We start from the raw sequence: 19,859 nt of genomic DNA, 5'->3' as shown, positions 1-19,859 counted from the left end.
TACTGATAAAGAATAAAAATCATAGAGTTTTAAGTATTAAATGCTTTTGTGTATATCTCAATAAATTTGACACTATGAGAGTGTACAATATTTTTATTTAGAAAGTACATTAGATTAGATGGATGGAAAAATCCTTAAAATTACCTTACTGGTCTGTGGTCTTTTACTTTTTAATTTTTATAGATACTGTACTCCAAGATACTTGGATTATGAAGATTTGGAACGCAAATACTGGAAAAACTTAACTTTTGTGGCACCTATTTATGGAGCAGATATTAATGGGAGCATATATGATGAGGTATGTTTATATTTATGTTGTAGTTTTTTATTTTATTGCATTGGTGATTTGTCTGCATTTATGTCTGTGTGAAGGTGTCAGATCTTGGAGCTACAGAAAGTTATCTGCCATGTGGGTGCTGGGAATTGATCCTAGGTCCTCTGGAAGAGCCAGCCAGTGCTCTTAACCACTGAGCCATCTTTCCAGCCCTGTGTTGCGGTTTTTAAAAGATTGGTGATAAGGGCTGGAGAGATGGCTCAGTGGTTAAGAGCTCACAACCGCTTTGAATGAGATCTGGTGCCCTCTGCTGGCACGCAGGCAGAAGACATAATAAATAAATAAAATCTTCAAAAAAAAAGTTTTAAAAAAAAGATTGGTGATACTTTTTTATTATTTTTATATAGCCGGGAAGTACTGAATTGTACTTATTTTATTCATTATTTTATTTATTAGGTTTTGGGACTCTGTATTTTTTCCAAGGATGAGAGAAAACACCAGTAGCATTCTTTTATCCTCTCTCTGCCTCCTTTCCCTCTCTGCTACTCTCTTTTTCTGTTTATTTCAAATTTTATTTTTATTTCCTTAAATTATGAGAATGTTTGTATGTGTCTAGGGGTGAGGATATACATATTTGTGCAAATGCTTGTGGAGGCTAGAGGCATTGGATCTCTTGGACATGAAGTAACAGGTGGTTGTGAACTCTCTGATGTGGATATTGGGAGCCAAATTCAGGTCCTCACAAGATCAGCATTCACTATTAATCACCGAATCATCTTCTAGATTGCCCCCACCTCTTTTCTGTCTTTTGATCCAGGGTTATATATAGTTCAGGCTAGTTTAAAACTTTCTAGTTAGCTGAGGGTGGCCTTGAATGTCTAATCCTTTTGCCTCTACTCCCATTTCCCATGCTGCAACTGTGACAGTCAGAGGACAACTAGCAGGAGTTAGTTCTCTTCTGCCATTTTGGTTCTGGGGATCAAATTCTTGTCTACTGGCTTGTAGCAGGTGCCTTTACTGGCTGTATTATTGCTCCAGTACAATAAATTTTATGATTTCTTTTACATTTTAAAAATATGTGCTGTGATAGTCTTCTTTAGCTATGAATATTATGTTTATCATGACAATTCATCTTTGGTATATCAGCATGTATCTTTAAGGTACAATTGAATATATATATCAACTAATATAGGTCATATTGAGGTTACTAAAATTTCTCTAATGTTATTTATAGTAATTTCCTTACCCCATATATAAATTCTTTCATGGTGGTTCAATTCCCTGGACTGCAAAAATAAGCAAACAAATGGAGGAAGAATGAATTTTACTATGTGTTTAATGAGTGAGTGAGTGAGTGAGTTTTAGGGTGGTCCCTTGGTAAATAATCTGTTCCCTAACAATCTTCCTTGTACTCAGTGCATTGACCTCCATTGCTAACACATGCCTTAGTTTCATTGTTATTTTATTTTAAACCTTTTTATTTTGAAAAGTAAAGTTAAAAAGTACATGTTTTAGTTTGGGTTTCTATTATGACTATGAGGAAACACTATGACCAAAAAGCTGGTTATAGCCACCAGCTTCCCCCAGTGATAACTATTGTTCTCACATTATAGTAACTCTTTCCTCTTATAACAATTTATTGTGGCCCATTTCTGAAGTTTTATGTAGTTAGGATCATTTAAAATATATTCTTTTTTTTGTCCCTTACTCTCTCTTTTCATTCCCCTCTTTTAACAGTTCCTTGCCATGTAGCCAGGCTGGTTGAAATCATACTTCTGCCTCTGCCCTCTCACTCCTCTGTTCTGGGATTATAGCTGAGTTGGAACGGCCAACCCTTTTTGTTTCATTTCCAAGCTATATAGCTATAGTTCATTTGTTTTAATGTGGTTTGGTTTTGTGAATGAGATAGTTTGTCTTGTTAATAGTCTTTTGTGTTGCTTCTATTTTTGTTTTTTACAATCAAGGCTTCTGTGAATGTTCTGTTCATATTTCCTAAGAAATCTTTCTGTTGGTGCATAGATGGTTGTAGATAAACACATGACTGACTTTAGAAGAAAACTGCAGTTTATCATCTCTCTTCTTGGAGCAGTGCTTGAGTTTTTCCTCTTCCTTGATCTTCTGTAGGTTTTAGCTATTCTGTTAGGTATACATGTAGTAGTATCTTGTGTGTTTCTTTCTTTTTTTTTTTTTTTGTTTTCGAGACAGGGTTTCTCTGTGTAACAGCCCTGGATTTTGTGGAATTAGCTCTGTTGACCAGGCTGACCTTGAACTCACAGAGATCTGCCTACCTCTGCCTTGCAAGTGCCAGGATTAAAGGTGTGTGCTACTTTGTGTTATCTTGTATTTTTAAATTGCATTACTGTACTTCCCTCCTCCAGGTCCTTGGGCTCTTTGTGGGATTTTTTCTTCATTCTGATTCTACTCCCCTCCTCCTCCCTCACTTTCTTTTCTTTCCTCCTGTTGCCTTTTCTTTTGTCCCCTCTCCAGTCTCCTCCTTGTTAGAACTTGGTATGTATTCCAGCCTGGCCTCAAACATGTGATGACCCTCTTGCATCTGCTTCTCCAGGTATGGAGTTACATGTATGTGCCACCATGCCAACTTTTTGTTTCCTTTCTTTCTTTCTTTCTTTCTTTCTTTCTTTCTTTCTTTCTTTCTTTCTTTCTTTCTTTCTTTCTCTCTTTCTCTCTTTATTTCTCTCTTTTTCTCTTTCTTTCTTTTTTTGAGAGATAGGATCACTGTAGCTGAGGCAGGCAAGAATCACTATGAAGTCTTGTTTATCTTCTGCTTCCATGCCTATAATCCATGTTCTTGCAAGGCTGATGCAGGGGTTCATAGTCAGATAAATGTTTTGTTCAAGAACACCATCTGGTGAATGAAGTTCTTTAAGCTATCAAAGCTATAAGTTTAAATGTCACAAAGCCAAAATTGTTAAAAAAGAAAGGAATAATTGCTTATCATAATTTATTTTTTCCGTGCCCAGTAAGATTGTTCTGTGAGCACCTACATAACAACTCACAACAGTGTGTAATTCCAGTTCCAGGGGATCTGACACCCTTACACAGGCATAACTGTAGGCAAAACATCAATGCACATAAAATACAAAAAAAAAAAAAAAAAAAGAAAGCTAAAAAACTAATTTGCATGGCATTTTCATGAATGGTTAGTTTTAGTTTATCTTCCCTCTTTTTTCTCCATCTACTTCCCAGTCTCTCCTGCCCACATTCCTGCTTAAACCTGTAATATTCTCTTTTCTAGTACTTTCAGATTGCATGTTTTCTGCTATTTCCCATTTCTTGATGCTTATTCTAATTGTCAGTACTCCCAGTGGCCATATTCTAACCTCCTGTCTCTACAGGGACTTCAGTTTAATAGACAAATCCAAAAATTGAAATTAGTGTCTGAGAGAAAACATATACAGGGTCATTTTACTCTATTTTCCAGCTCTGCTAATTTTCCTGTTTCATAATTCCAGGTTTCTTTATAGCTGAATTAAAATCTCAATTGTGTATGCAGATCACATTTTTCTTACACAGCTATTGTGAATAAAAATGAACATGGTTGTGTTGGTGTCCCTATAGTAGGATACAAACTCTTAGGGGTGTATGCCTAGGAATAGTATTATTGGGTCATATATTAGATACCTTTGTGAGAAAACTCCACACTGAATTGTATGGTGGACACACCAGTTTACAGTACCACTAAAATAAGTCAGGGTTCTCCTTTCTCCACTTGTCAGTATTTGTTGACATCTGTTTTCTTGATAATCATTCTAAGGTGAAGTTGAATATTATCCATTTGTATATCCATTGTATTATCCAATTGTATATCTTCTTTTGAGTGTCTTTTCACTTCTGTAGTCCATTATTTCCATTATTTGATTGGATTATGATTGTCTTTTTTTCTTTCTTTTTTTGGTTTTTCAAGACAGGGTTTCTCTGTGTAGCTTTGGATCCTATCCTGGCACTCGCTCTGTAGACCAGTCTGGTGTCGAACTCACAGAGATCCGACTGCCTCTGCCTCCCGAGTGCTGGGATTAAAGGCATGTGCCACCAACGCCCGGCTCTGGATTATGATTGTCTTAATGTTCATTTTGTGTGTGGAGGAAGGGTGCTCCTATTAATCCTGTGTCAAAGTATGTGGCTCACAAATACTATCTCATCCTTTTGGGAAGCCTCTTAAATTACTGTTGCAGTATAAATCCTTTGAACTTTTCCATTTGTTGATTTGTGGTCTTATTTCCTAAGCCATTAGAGTTCTACTCAAAAAGTCTTCAGCTATGCCTATATCTCCAATTATTTTTCCTTTAGAACTGTGTTTCTCAACCTTCCTGATTTGCAACCTTTAAATGTAGTTCCTCATGTTGTGTTGACCCCCAACCATAAGATTATTTTTTGCTGCTACTTCATAACTGTAATTTTGCTATTGTTATGAATTGTAATGTAAATATCTGCTATGCAGCCCCTGTGAAGGGGGTCGTTTGACCCACAGGCTCAGAAATGCTGTTCTAGAAACTATAGAGGTTCAGGTCTTATGGTAAGGGTTTTGATCTATTTGGAGTTCATTTTGTTTGTGGGATGACAAAAGCTCTAGTTTCAATTTCTACCTGTATATATTCAGTTTTCTTGATACCCTTTGTGAAAGATGCTGTCTTTATTTCATTATCTTTACCTGTATCATATTCTTTCTTTGCATGTGTTTGTTTATATTGTTGAATTTTGTTGTTTGTTGTTTTGCCAATGATTCTGTGTTTAACAAATGTATTTTCTTTTTCTTCCTGTAGATTTTGGATGTCTCTATTGGTTGTGTTTATCACTCTTGAATCTGAAGAATTTCTTCTTGTATCCTCTGTAGAGCTGGCTTGATGTTCATTAATTTTTTCCTGTCTTAATTATAAACTATTTTAATTTCCCCTCCAGTCATGACGAACAGCTTTGCTAGGTATTGTAGCCTGGGTTGTTACTTGTGGTATTCCAGAATGTGCAATGCATCTTTTTATGTCCTTTTTGCCTTTGAAGTTTCAATTGAGGCATTGTTTGTTATTCTGATGTCTTTTTTTGTTGTTGTTGTTATTTGATGGTTTTCTATTTATAGTTCATTATACACTTTCTTATGTGTTTTAACTATAGTATGGCATGGAGGTTTCTTTTCTTTTTCCAATTGCTTCTTAAAATGCATTTTATATGTGGACAAGTCCATGTTTCCCTAGGTTTGGGGATAATTTTTTTCTATAGTTATCTTCAAAATAGTTTCTTTTCCTCTGGAATAAATTCTCTTCTTAGTTTCATGCCTGTAATTCATTCATTTTGTCCTTCTTCCTTTCTTCCACTTCATATTTCCGAGTATTGGACTTAGGACTTCATACATGCTAGGCAAGTGTGCTATCAAGGAACCACATCTCCAGTTGACTTGCTTTCCAAGATGCCTCAAAAAGTTTCCCTGTTCTGTTCATGTTTTTTGAAAATTTATTATTTTCTTTCAGTGTGCCAGTTGTCTTAAAATTTTTTCATTTGACTTTATTGAATTTTTTATTTGCACCATCATTTCATTTGATGTTTCTTCAATATTTGTCTTTATTGAATTCCATTCTCATATCCTGTGTTGACTTCCTTGTTTTATCCAATTGTCTTTGTTCCTTTGTATTATTTAAGATTTTATTCATATAATCCTTCATTTACATAAACATACTTACCACCTTTTGACTTGTTTATGTAGAATTTTGTCTGATCTTTTATCAGAGGACAGATTTTAGAGGAGTCATACTGTAGTCCTGTTTTGTGTTGTGTTTTGTATTGGGACTTGCACACCAGGAATTAGTTTGTTAGGTCCCCACCACTCCACCCTGTCCCACAGCTTATAGTATTTCTAATGTGAGAATTAGGTTGTGTAGTACCTTTTTGATATTGCTTTCTTCTGTTCAACTTGGATTCAGGCCATAATGGTCTATTCCTAGTCCTTCTCATTATTCCTGGGTAGATTCACTGTGAAATGGAGTCATACTCAATTACAAAAAGTCACCACTTAAGCACTAATCACTTCATGGACTAAAGGGACATTGGTAGTTCTGTGCACTAATATATTTATTGTTATGAGTATGATGGAAATAAATACAAGACAAAGAAAGAAAAAACGCACTAGTAGAACTAGTGATTAGCTTTGGATGATAGGAACAAAGAGAGGAGGAGAAGCTAATAAAAGAGATTGTAGCAGATGTCACAGGATGAGAGATGTTTGACTAACAACAGACTGGAGAGAAGTAAAGATATACTATTTGATAGTGTGGGACTGTCCCATCTTTCAGGGCTGCGGAACAGCAGCCCTACAGACCAGTTTGTTGGGAGAGTAAAAAGCAAAAGAACTAACAAGGAGAGAAAAAAATATATATATATAAAAAAAACAAGAGAGAGAGAGAGAGAGAGAGAGAGAGAGAAGAAAGAAAAGGATTAATATAGAGCAAGAACAGAATAATGCTGAGGTGGCTTGCTAAAATGATATTGGGATAAATATGGGGGCGAATCCAGAAGGTGAGAGAGCCTGGAGGCCGTGCTTAGCAACTGACTAGCTTGACTGATTTTTGGCCTCAGTGTACTTGCCCTTTTCCTTGGTGTTCGGAGGTCTTCTGTGATGGGCTATACTCTAACCCATGTGTGTTGGATGTAACTTTGGCTGTTCAGATTACTGATGCTGTCCTGCCTGATAATGTGGATGGTTTTGGATGTTCATGGTTCATAGGTGGAGCTTTAGATAGGGTCACACCTCTAAACTTCTTCTGCACATCCCATTATAAATGCTGTCACCATCCCTATGCAGCGTTTGGCAATGTCCTGCAAGATGTGTGATATCTATGTGAGTGTCACATTTGTATACTTTGGTTTTCACCTGATTACTAACTTACTGAGCGTTGTTCAGATCTGATTCAACTGTTCCCTCCTCCTCCCATAGTCTGGCAATATTCTGTTTGTCAGCTCTCAATGTGTAATCATATAACAACTGGTCTCAAGAGTCTTGAGAATCTAATACCTAGAGGGTCTCTGGCTACAAAGGTACTACTGTATCAGAAGTCTTTGAAATGGTGTCTTGCTTCTGTTGTTTCAGTTGCCAGTGTCGAACACCAGCCTTAACAGAAATTTTTCTGTTCTTAATTTTTCCTTTTGTTATTGCTGTTGCTGCTTGTGGAATGGCCTCTTCTTTACCCCCAGCTGCTTAGAGTGTGTGTTGTTTTTATCAGTTTTTCCTAGGTTATTCCTGAAGAACCCTGTAAGAACATGCTTTGCTGTTTGCCATCTTGTGCCCCTTGTGGCTGAGGAGGCAAGAAGAGGACATTGGATCTCCTGGAACTAGAGTTACAGATGGTTGTAAGCCTCTTTATGGGTGCTGGATAATCAAAACCATGTCCCCTGGAAGAGCAACCAGTGCTTTTAAGTAATGAGCCATCTCTCTAGTCAAATTTTTAAAAATTATATTTCATTATTTGTGTGTGTGGGAGCACCCATGCCATGTGCATATGTGGAGATCAGAGGACAATTTTGTGGAGTTGATTCCATATTATGTGGGTACTAGACATTGAACATGGGTTTCCTTCCCCTGCTCTGGTTAATTTTTTATTACTTATTTTACTTATTTATTTTTGGCTTTTCAAGACAGGGTTTCTCTGTGGCTTTGGAGGCTGTCCTGGAACTAGCTCTTGTTCGAGATTGGTCTCGAACTCACAGAATTCGCCTCTGCCTGCCTCTGCCTCCTGAGTGCTGGGATTAAAGGTATGCCACCACTGCCTGACTTCTGATTAATTCTTTTTAAAAGATTAATTTACATGTGTGTACTCGCATGCACGAGTAAACATGCACATGTGGGTCCCTGTGGAGACCAGAGGATTCTCTCGAGCTCTAGCCTACATATGGTTGTGAGTTAACTGATAATGATACTGGAAACCAAAATTCTTTTAACAGATGAGCTGTTCCAGCCTGATTATTCATTAATTTTGTTCTTTAGTAGTTTCAACATGTATATCATGTATTCTGTAGATGTTTTCAGGGAGGTTTAAATAAATAATTTCTCTTTTTTATGTTTTCATACATTTTAATGCACTTCAATCATATTTACATCCTGATAATTATTTATTTTTAGGATAAGTTCTTCCTGTGTAGTTCAAGTTGGCAACGAACTCTAAACACCAAGTTGGGCTTGATTTTGTGGTACTTTCTTTGCTTCTGAGTATATGGATTATCAAAACATGTGACATACCATGCTCTGCCTGATTAATCTTTAGAGGGAAATTTTGTAAATAGAGTGGCAGGTGGTGGTGGCACACAATTTTTTTAAGACAGGGTTTCTCTGTGTAGCCCTGACAGTCCTGAAACTCATTCTGTAGACCAGGCTGGCCTTGAACTCACAGAGATCTACCTGTCTTTGCCACCTGAATGCTGGGATTAAAGGCATGTGCTATCATTGCCGAGGCTATAGTTTTCTTTCTTCAACCTTTGCTCTCTGCCTGCTTATCTTTTCTGTACTTTTGCTCTCTGTTTCTCATTGTTGTCCTAACTGAGCTCTGGGACTTCTCAAAGGTCTTTCACCACATTGCATCAGTCATAGTGGTCCTCCTGGAAATGCAGGACTATTTATACCAATAACAGGCAGAGAACGTGCTGCCTCTCTGGTCTTGGTGGTAAAGACTGAAGGAGGGATCATTGAGAATTCACCAAGGTTTTTGTCACAGATATCTTGTACAGACAGTTTGAAATGGTTTTGTTTGGGACAGTCTTTTTATGCACCACAGTTATGCTTTAGTAATAAGAAATTGTCATTTCTAGGACACAGATATAGTTACTTCAGTGGAGTGTTCAAAGTGTGAGTGCTGCATGAGATCTTTGGGCTGGCAGCAAGGGTACCTAGGAAGAATCCAACTGTGATCAAATGATCAAATTGCCCTGACCCATAACATCTTAACTCATTAAAAGGAAAAAGAAACATAAAAGGGGGTACTTAGAGCTCATTGTGTTGGAGTACACCTGCAATCCTAGCACTTGGGAGGAAGAGATCAGGAGTTTTTCGTCATTTTAGGCTATATAATAAGTTTGTGGCCAGGCTCGGCTATGTGAGACCTGATCTAGGAAGGGGAAAAAAAAGAGGAAGGAAGGAAGGGAGGGAAGGAGGGACGAAGGGAGGAAGTAAGTGATGGGGAGGTCCTTCTGTGTATGTTTATCTTATTGGTTGATAAATAAGAAGTCTTGTGATCCAGGTAGGAAGTGACATAGCAGGCAGACTCAGATATAAGCAGGGACAAGCAGGAAATCGCTCTCCTCCTCCTCTTCTCTGGAGCTACCATGTAATCCCGGGAAGAGGACACATGCCACCGGCGTCCTGCATAAGTCTTTATAAATATATAGATTAATGGCTATGATTGATACTTAAGGCAGAGCAAGCATATAGGAAATCCTAGTTATTGGCCAGCAGCAATATTAATATTAATCTCTGTTTGTTATTTTGGGTGCCCATGTGGCGGCGGGGCTCGGGTGGCTTGGTGGAAAGATTTCTCCTTACAAGGAAGAAAGAAGGGAAGGAAGGAAAGGAAGGAGGGAGGGACTGGAGTGTTTACAGTAATGGATTATAATTTAAAAGGAATTGGACAGTATTTAACTGTTTTAACAATGTTTAATTTCTACTCTTAATTTCTCAAGAAGAGGTGAATTCATCTAGTTTTTATTCTCCCAAAAGGAGGGAAAAGTCCTGTGATTTAGATTTATTTATTTATTTTTTAAGATCTACATGTACATGTAGATGTAAAAAATAATGCTAGCTAGGTGTAGTGGCACATGCCTTTAAGAGGTAGGCAGATCTCTGTGTGTTCTGGTCTAGCTTTTTCTATTTAGAGAGCTAGGGCTACATAGAGATAATGTGCCCAAAAAAACAAAACCAAACCAAATAAACATAAACCATAGTGACTATTTCTTTTGAGTTTTAAAATAAGATTTTTCCTTTAATAGTGTATGTGTATGTGTATGGCAATTGCATGCCACAGGATGAAGTCTTACAAGGACAATTTGTAGGAGCTGGTTCTCTCTTTAAACCATTTGGTTCTCAGGGACAGAACTCAGGTCTTGAGGCTTAGTGATACTCACCTTTACTCTTTGAGCCATTTTCCTGACCCTTATAACTTTAAAAAAAATGCACTTCCTGTCTGTGAGTATCCATGAATGCTCTACTTTATTTATTTCTAAATTTTAATGGGCCATCTTAACAACCACAAACAAACAAACAAACTAACAAACCCCAAATCAGAAAGTAAAGCCCTAAAGCACTACATTATTGACTAAGAAGAGGATGATGCGGTAGATGGGTTTGGGTGGTGAAGAGGGTCTTAGAGGTTACAGAGTTCAGTGTGTAGGGGGTGGGGTGGGAGTGGTGCATCCTTCCCATAGGTCTCTTACCTGTTGGCAGTTACTGGGGACTGCTCCAGAACAGTGGAGAGCCACCAGAGTGGGGGGCAGGTGGGGGGCTGCTTTGCTTGGGCTGTGATGGGAGTGGGAGGGGCACAGAATGTGCCCTGGGTCTTGAGGCCTGGAGGTTGGGGTGGTTTAGCTGGGGGAACCAGTCACTCACCTGTTCTTCCAAGTGGTGTAGGTGATGCTTGTGCCTATAAAGGCTGCTGGGTACTGCTCTTAATTAGTGATTCATGTGTAATGACTGAACCCATTGTGGGTAGTGCCTTCACTGTGCCAATAGTCCTGCTTTTTTATGCAAAAAGCAAACTAAACAAACCAGCAGGAACAGATGAGTAAGTAGTGTTGTTTCTCCATGGCCTTTGCTTTAGTTCCTGCCTCCAGTCTTTGACTTATAGCTTGGTTGCTCCCACAAGCTTTGTGTCACCATTTCTTGTAAGTAGTATACCATTGTCCATAAAGGATTTGTGGCTGCCTTGGTTTTTATGTTTCTCTTTTGACAGTTTGTGGAGTACCCTCCTCTAACAAAACCCTTGGGACATGGGGATGAAGGCTTCATTTAGAGTGTCTCATTAGTTTTGACATCTCCATGTTCAGTGAGTTGTGTAGGTGTTGTCTTCAGCAAATTGGGCCTTGCTGTCAGTTTGTGGAGAACAACCTAGAGTCTCAGCAACATCATGGGTTGTTTGCGGATTCCTGTGGGGCAACAACTCAATTAGATGTAATCCAAACCCAGTATTGGAAGCTTCATTTGGTGATTTCACTTAGGTTGCCTTTGTATATGCATATATTTTAGGAGGTTTCTATTGTATTAGTTTCCACACTACCCTTCAATGTCCCTTAATTTTAGCTGTCTCTCCCCATATTTTCTACCTCTGTCCTCTCTCCCTTTCCCAATACCACTTGATCCCTCCCATTCCAGAGGTTCCCCCACCCATTAGTATGTGCTATTTCCCCCTTTTCTAGTGATATCTATCTGTCCCTCTAATCCCTTCCTCTATACTTCCTCTCTGTGGTTTTGTGGATTGTAGGTTGGTTTTCATTGACTTAGCAGCTAGTATCCATGTATAAATGAATACATATGTATTTGTCTTATTGTGCTTGGGATATCTCAGTATGATTTTCTTTCTAGTTTCATCAATTTACCTTTGATTTCATGATGTCATTTTTTAATGGCTGAATAGTACTCCATTATGTAAAATGTGCTAAATTTTCCTTATCCACTCTTCTGTTTAGGGACATCAGGTTGTTTTAATTTCTGACTGTTATGAATAAAGCAGCAATGAACATGGTTGAACAAGTGTCTCTGTGGTTGGATGTAGCATCCTTTGAGTATATGACCAGGAGCAGTGTAGCTGGATCTTGAGGTAGACTGATTTCAGTCTTCCTGAGTAATCACCATGATGATTTCCAAAGTGTGTGCATCAGTTTGTATTCCTACCAACAATGTATTGAGTTATCCTCTTATCCCATATCCTTGCCAGCAGGAGCTGTTACTTGTTTTGTTGATCTTAGCATTCTGTCAGGTGTAAGATAGAATCTCAAAGTAGTTTTGATTTCCATTTCTCTGCTGGCTAAGGATGTTGAACATTTTATGGCTTTAAGTGCTTTTTAGCCATTTGAATTTTCTCTATTGAGAATTCTCTGTTTAGACCTGTGCCCCATTTCTTTTTCTTTCAGATTTTTTATTTTGAATTAGAAACAAGATTGTTTTACATGACAATCCCAGTTCTCTTCTCCCTCCCATCCTACCCCCTGCCCCCAACTAAAACCCTACCTATCACATATCCTTTCTGCTTCCCCTGGATGGTGAGACCTTTCATAGGGTGTCATCAGAGTCTATCATATTTTTTGGGATAGGGCCTAGGCCCATCCCTGTGTGTCTTGCTGTACCCCATTTTTAATCGGACTATTTATTTTCTTGATGTCTTTCTTGATTTCTTTTTGTATTTTGGATATTAGACCTCTACTGGAGATGTAGTTGATAAAAATATTTTCCCATTTTGTAGGCAGCCAATTTGTTGAAATAATGATTTTGCAGCCGAGTGTAGAGAGATGTTTTGCAGGGCATCAAGGAGTCACAAAAGATGAGCTAGAAGAAAAGGTTAAAAGGTGATACTACAGAAAGAATATAGGGTGTCCTGGGGCCAAGTCATAGGGGAATGTAGGTGGCCTGGGAGGTGGGGCTCAGGGCAGCAGGCTGCAGCAGGACTAAGAATAAGTTTGAAGAGACCAGAATGAAGGACATGATGGAAGATCTAATTTCCCTACATGAGTTTCAGCCACAGTTTCAGCTGTGGGTCCCTGGTAGAGCGATTCAGTGAGTTGGTGAAGTCAAAAAGAAATGAGGATATGCTAAAAGGAAAGGCTGAATGGGACTGTCAAGAAGAAAGAAATGGGGGAGAGGGAGATCTTGGGTATGCAGAAGAGGCTGAGTTATTAGGAGATGGACATGGACTGGCAAGTAATGTTCCTGTGGGTACACTGCAGCAGGACAGAAATCTTTAGTTGTTTTCTTCTCTAGGAATTTCAGATGGCTTATTTATTTGCATGATCTTCCAGTTTAAAAATGGTTTCTATATTAAGATGCTTATTTATAAATTCATATTAATTCCATAAGGACTTTCAAATAGGACTCTTAATAAAGGGCATGGACTGAAGTTTGGTTGGACCTGAGTTAAGAAATGGAATCACTATAAATGAGAAAATAATCTTCATAACTTTATTGTATTTTTATGAGGTTCCTTAAGTTTAAATCTTGCAGTTTTAAAAAAGAATTTGACTAGTTTTCAAACAACAATGTTCCTAGCACAGGGTTTCAATGCAGATGGGACAGATATTTCAAGAACTAAAATGTTTGATTTCTTCTTTATTTACTGCCTCATCAATATTTTTCCTTACTCCTTTAAAGTTTTAGGAAATGAAATTAGTTTATTAATTAAAGAATTATTTAAAGATTACAATAAAAACAGAAGAACCCTGAAGTTTTTCAGTGTAAAAGGGATAGGAGTGGTCATTTGTGAGGCCACTGTAATATTTATTAGAGAAACTCTTTTAGTTCACATAGAAGATTTAATGCCCCCCTGTTATAGCACTATGTGGAGGTTGAAATGGATTTAACAGCATTATAGATGCCCTGTGAGTCTATATGAATGTGCCCAATTTTGGATATTAGCATTTAACTATGAGGAAAGTATATGGGGAAGACAGTAAAGTTTGCTAAAACATTCTAAACAGCTGTGAATAACAGTAATTTTGTTATTGATTGGTAAATTCTCTTAAAAATCAGAATCTTTTCCTATTTCGTTAACACTTAAGAACTGTTTTGTTTTTGTTTTTGAGACAAGGTCTAATGTAGGTCTTAAGGTTGACCTTAAACTGGCTATGGAACTGAGCTGAAGACTATCCTTCTGGCTCCAGTTCCCAAAGTTCCAAAACTATAGGCGTTTACTATCATTCTAGAAATTTTTAACAAAAACAAGCAAACAAATAAACAGTAATACAACAAAACCCCTTTTACTTTTATACCAGTAATTATAACCATTTCTTTCTCATACCACCACCTGCCTGAGGTTAAAACAAAACTAGCAATTTTACCAGAATTTAGGTGAGTTGTTTATAGCCGTAATTTTGTATTTAAATTTTCTTGTCAGTATATGCTGTTATTATTTTTTGAGAACTATTCTGAATACAGGGTCTATGGTTTTGAAAAATGTAAATTTTTCCAGTAGCATGAAATTTGTAGGACATGGTGGATCACATACTACAGAAAAATGGACATGAACTGGGGCAGGGGTGTAAGAAGATATCTTTTGCTGTTGGTTTCTTAAGATTATGTTTTATGTTGAATAGGCCCTCAGAACTAATGTACAAATTAGAAACAAACAAAAACTTCAGCTCCCAAATTAAATACATGCCAAATATAAATATCATATCCCAGGTTATCTGCTTTAAATTGAAGGTGATTATTATTCTTTCCTTAGGTAGCACCAAGTGGGAAGTGACTCTTTACTTTTAATTTTCATTGAGAATCAAGCAGTTACTGGATGTGATTTTACTTTGATAGTAATATAGAAACATAATATGTTGATAGTAACTTTGGAATAATTTTAATGAATGTATGCCTCCACTTTTGAATAAGAGTTATTTTCCACTTTGAAGTAATAAAACATAACAGTCTGGTATCTGACATGGCTATTTGATTAATAAATGCTAATTTTCATTTACTAACAATGATTTTGCTCTCTTTCTCCCTGTCTTGATTAACTAGGGTGTCGATGAATGGAATATAGCTCGCCTAAATACAGTCTTGGATGTGGTTGAAGAAGAGTGCGGTATTTCTATTGAGGGTGTAAATACCCCTTATCTCTATTTTGGAATGTGGAAAACAACATTTGCATGGCACACTGAGGACATGGATCTCTACAGTATTAATTATCTCCACTTTGGGGAGCCCAAGTCTTGGCAAGTCACTTGTTTAATATTCACATTCTGAAACCTCTTGATCTCCTCGGTTCAAATTATTCTTATCACCAATGTCTTCCATGCTCCTACTAGTATGGCCCATTAAGCAGTGCCAAAGTACCAAAGTCCAAATTCCTGCCTCTGCCTCCTGAATGCTGGGATTAAAGGTGTTTGCTACCATTCATAGGAATATGAATTCATTTACAATTGTAATATGAATTGTGTGTTTTGGAGATTTCATAAATAGACTAAGTTATTGTCCTAAATCTAAAAAAAAATCCAATTAAACAGATTATTCTCCATAATAGTGTACACAGATGTTTAGAAGACTGGCTAATAAGTTCACCCAGGTAAGGTAGCCGAAGAATATCTAATGACAGTTATTCATATACCAGAAGTAAATTAAGGATCAGATTTGGTATAGACCAATCCCTTTTCTTTTTTCAATAAATGGATGCACTTGCCTTTTATGTGAAATGATGGTTAAATTTGAAATTGTGAGAATTAAATATTACCATTTGTTTAGAGGGATGTGGGTATATAAATATGTTTTCACAACCAGCTCCTGCCTGCCTGTTGTCCAATCAGCATTTTATTAATCCATTTTGAGTGACAAATCCTTACTGTGTATAGGAAGATTATTCCACAGTAGATATTTGGACAGTTAAGTTGTAATTTATATTTTTTCCCATTTTGTGTTAAAGGTGCAGGCTTTTATGATTTCTTGTTTCCTACTCAGTTTATCCGACAGTTAAGTTGTAATTTATATTTTTTCCCATTTTGTGTTAAAGGTGCAGGCTTTTATGATTTCTTGTTTCCTACTCAGTTTATCCAAGTTCAGTTTAGTGTTAAATTTTTGTAAGTGAAGGTATTTAGAAGAAATATTCTTCAGATACTACCTAAAATATTATAAACATACATTTTCTTATGTATTCTTAACATTTTAGGTATGCTATACCTCCAGAGCATGGAAAGCGACTTGAAAGATTAGCCCAAGGTAAAATTTGCGCTTAATTTCTTACCTTATATTCTCTGTGTTTTGAAGTAGTTCAGCAGTTTTTTTTTACTCCATTTATTAATGTATATTCTCTTCAAACTGTTGGCTTTTAGATGTTGCCCTAACCAAACAATATTTATTTTCATATTAATTTTGTGATGTTTCTTCTGTTACATAGTTTTTATAATGACTTAAGCTGACTGCTTAATATTTCATTGGACAGTTAGAATTTCAATCAATTTTAACTATTCCTAAATTTCTTTTCTTTCTTAAATAATGCTGAACTTTATCTTTTTTGCTAGCTATTCTTCCCCAAAAGATGTTAGCTAGTCATGAACTATTTGTAATAGCAAGTAGAGATGAATTTGATAATTAGTAGCAAGCATTCATCCTTTATCTTGAGTGAGCATAGCATTTCTGCTCAGGCACTATATATGTTAGGCTTGCCTTTTATTAATATGACAAAGGACAGTTTACATCCATGTTACCTACTTTCACTTAAAAATAATAATTGAGGACACGGAGAAAATTCATTGGCTTGACAGTTTGAGCATGTTATTAATTACATCTACCTAATTTATCTCCCTAATCCAAAGTATAGGAAACTATCAGAAGGAATAGTAATAGTACAAGATCACCTTTGTAAGAAGCAGTATTATAATTTTGGCAGGCCACAGTGTGTGTTTGTTTTTTTTAAATGTATTTTATTACAGTAATAATAGCAGTTTAATTGTAAGTGTGAACTTAGGGACTATTTTCATGAATACTGAAGTAGTTGAATACTGTTCTGAATAACAGATTAGAGTTTATAAAGGAGATTATCATGAATTTAAAATGCATATTTTAATAATATAGCAATGCATGTTGTGCTAAAACAAAATGTTGAGCCATTCTGTTCTCTTTAATAACTATTTCAACATTTATATTAACCTCATCACCAAAGAACTGAAAAAGAAACTAATGTCAGCTTTATAGTGTGGAGCCTGAAGTTTATCTACTGTAAAGTTTATCATGTAAACTATGATAGATGATATCCCAGTGTCATAAAGGAGCAATATTTTAATCAGTAAGGTCAACAAAATTGATGAATGAAAAGGTACATGAAACTAAAACTGTTTTATAGTATCATTTTGAGAAAGGAAAAAGTCCTATAAGGCAGTCTTATGTATGGGAACATTTATGTGTGTGCACAACAGGTTGGTGTTGAGTGTCTTCCTCAATTGTTTTCCATCTTATGTATTTAGGTAGGGTCTTTCACTTGAACCCAGACCTCCTCCATTTGGTTAGCCAACTTGCTCAGGATTCACTTTTATAGACTGACATACATGGATTCTGGGGATCAGACCTTTGGTCTTGTATAACAAGCACTTCATCTGATGAATTACATCTCTAGACATTGCTTTTTAATATATACAACACCCTCTCCCCAGTATTTTATGGACCATGGATATAATAAAAATATATAATTGTTTGCTTCTTGTGTTTACCTGTAATGCCACTGCATTCTTTCCACTGTTTGGTTTGACATAGTTGAGTCCCAAATCTGGAAAAGTATAGAGTTATAATGTTTAATAAAAAATGGTAGTGCAAATGGTTTTCAGTTTTTAAAATGTCCACATCTCACTGTCAACTTGCTATAGAAAAAGGCAGTGGTTTTGCTGTTGTAATAAATTAATTTAAAACCATATCAGAGTAAATTGGAAATGTCATTGTTTTTTAATGAAAGTGCAGTCCTTCTCTCTCTCTCTCTCTCCTTATTTTTTGGTTTTTTGAGACAGGGTTTCTGTGATTATAAATTGTAGATATTAAGGGCTTCTATGAATATTTAAAAAAAAATGAAGTCTGTGCTGGAGAGATGGTGTAGTGACTCAGAGCACTTCTGCTCTTTCAGAGGTACTTGAGTTCCAGACCCCACATTGTGGCTCACAACCCTTTTCTAACTCCAGGAAAGTTAACATCTCCTAACCACCTTGGGCACTGGGCATTCACGTGGTGTACATATAAGTGTTTAAAAAAGAAGTAGTTCAGTGATAGACCTATCTTCATGCCTTTTCATGGAGAGCAGTTAGTGATCTATCAGCTTGATTATATTTGAATCTCAAAAGTAGTTGGGTGGGACACAATCCCTAAACCTCATCTCTCCATAATTTCTTATTAATTAATCTACTTTGTGTTTAATTGTATTTTGATCCCTCCCCCCTTTTGGATCTTGTGTCTCACTACATAAACCAGACTGGCTTCAAACTCAGTTGTACCCACTTTCCTTGGCCTACTAAATGTTGGAGTTTAATGGTGTATACCACCACATCTGGCTAGTAGTATTTTTGATTTGTTTTTAATTTTCATGTTTGCTCACAGTAGCTTTAAGAAGACAGACTCTAGAAATACCAGTAATCAGGAAGGAATTATCAAATGAGATGAAGATTTTTGTGATTTTGAGCATAGAATAAGTATAGAAGTTAAGCCAGAAAAAAAATTTATGTAAGAATAATATACATTATTAGGTGGAAGTTTCTGCTAACCAGTTTGATAGTGAAGAAGAATAATTGTGGCTAGAGATACAGCTCAGTTAGAAGAGTGCTTCACTGCCTTGAGTCCAATCTCTAGCAAGTGGTAATACTGGGCATGGTAGTGCACATCCATAAGTGCCCTGGGAAGAGAGATAAAAGAGGATTAGAAGCCTGAGGTCATCTTTCCCTATATGCAAATTTGAAGCAAGCCTGGGCTACATGAAACCCTTTGTCAGGCAAACAAAAAACTTGGCAAGTATAAAAGGCACTCTTTAGGAGATAAAAAGCAAGGGACTTCTTAGAGAAGCATCTTTGATGTGAAGGTCACTGTGAACTCAGCCTGGTGTTCCTCTCCCAGTAGTGATTTGGGTAGACAGGAAATCCAGAGGAGTTTGAGTCTCTCGTGTGTAGGCTTCTTCTCACATGTGGTGGCTCATTACTTTATAAGGAACTTTTAAACAAACAGTTTTTTAATTGTGTGTCTGTAACATGCATGGAGGTCAGAGGGCAAGCTGCAGAAATTGTTTCTCTTCAGCATTTGGGTTCCAGGGATTAACTCAAGTTGTCTAGTTTGGTGGCAAGTACCTTAACCTGTTGAGCCATCTTAGTGGTCCTCATAAGGAAATCTTGCTAAGAAGTTTCATCTGTCTCTGAAAGTATTTCCTAAAGTTGCAATATTTACTTAATTTTTTAAAATTAAAATGATTTTGAACACAAGGCCTTAGCATAAACTTGCTGGGTAGTGGAGCGTGACATGACTCTCCTGCCTAAGCTTGCTAAATGTTAGTATTATAGGCACAAGCCAACACACAACATCTTATAGTTTGTTCTTTTCCTATGTATCATAGCTGTATTTTCCCATTTTTTAATTTATTGTCATTTATTTATTGGTTGAATTTTTGTTTATTTAGGGGTAGGGTCTTCACTCTGTAGTTCAGCCTAGCCTGGAACTCACTTTATGTTTCAGGTTGGCCTAAAACTGGTGATGATCCTTTTGCCTTAGCCACCTTAATGCTAGGATTATTGTTCATTTTTTCCTTTATTGACTCATTATGCTTACATATTTGGGGCATTTATTATGATAACTCGATATTTTGCAGTAATTTTCATGGCTGACTATTTCATTGAACACTATTCATGTTTTCCTTACCTAGTTGTCAATGAATAGACAACTTCTGCT

The 19,859-nt window shown here is 36.7% G+C and overlaps 1 protein-coding gene across 2 annotated transcripts in view; it reads left to right on the top strand.

Moving 5' to 3' along the window:
* Kdm4c (lysine demethylase 4C) overlaps positions 1-19,859 on the top strand; it is a 171,734-nt gene that overhangs the window by 31,570 nt on the left and 120,305 nt on the right. For both annotated transcript variants that reach the window (XM_027400227.2, XM_027400228.2), the window contains 3 exons: positions 184-298; positions 14,979-15,172; positions 16,120-16,169. In XM_027400227.2, coding sequence (XP_027256028.1) covers positions 184-298; positions 14,979-15,172; positions 16,120-16,169 — 359 coding nt within the window. The remainder of the gene's footprint in view (positions 1-183; positions 299-14,978; positions 15,173-16,119; positions 16,170-19,859) is intronic.

Source organism: Cricetulus griseus, chromosome 2 (genome assembly GCF_003668045.3).
Source record: "Cricetulus griseus strain 17A/GY chromosome 2, alternate assembly CriGri-PICRH-1.0, whole genome shotgun sequence".
In the NCBI taxonomy this organism is placed as follows: Eukaryota; Metazoa; Chordata; class Mammalia; order Rodentia; family Cricetidae; genus Cricetulus; species Cricetulus griseus.
The sequence above is the reverse complement of the archived record's forward strand: the minus strand, read 5'-3'. Positions and strand labels throughout refer to the sequence as shown.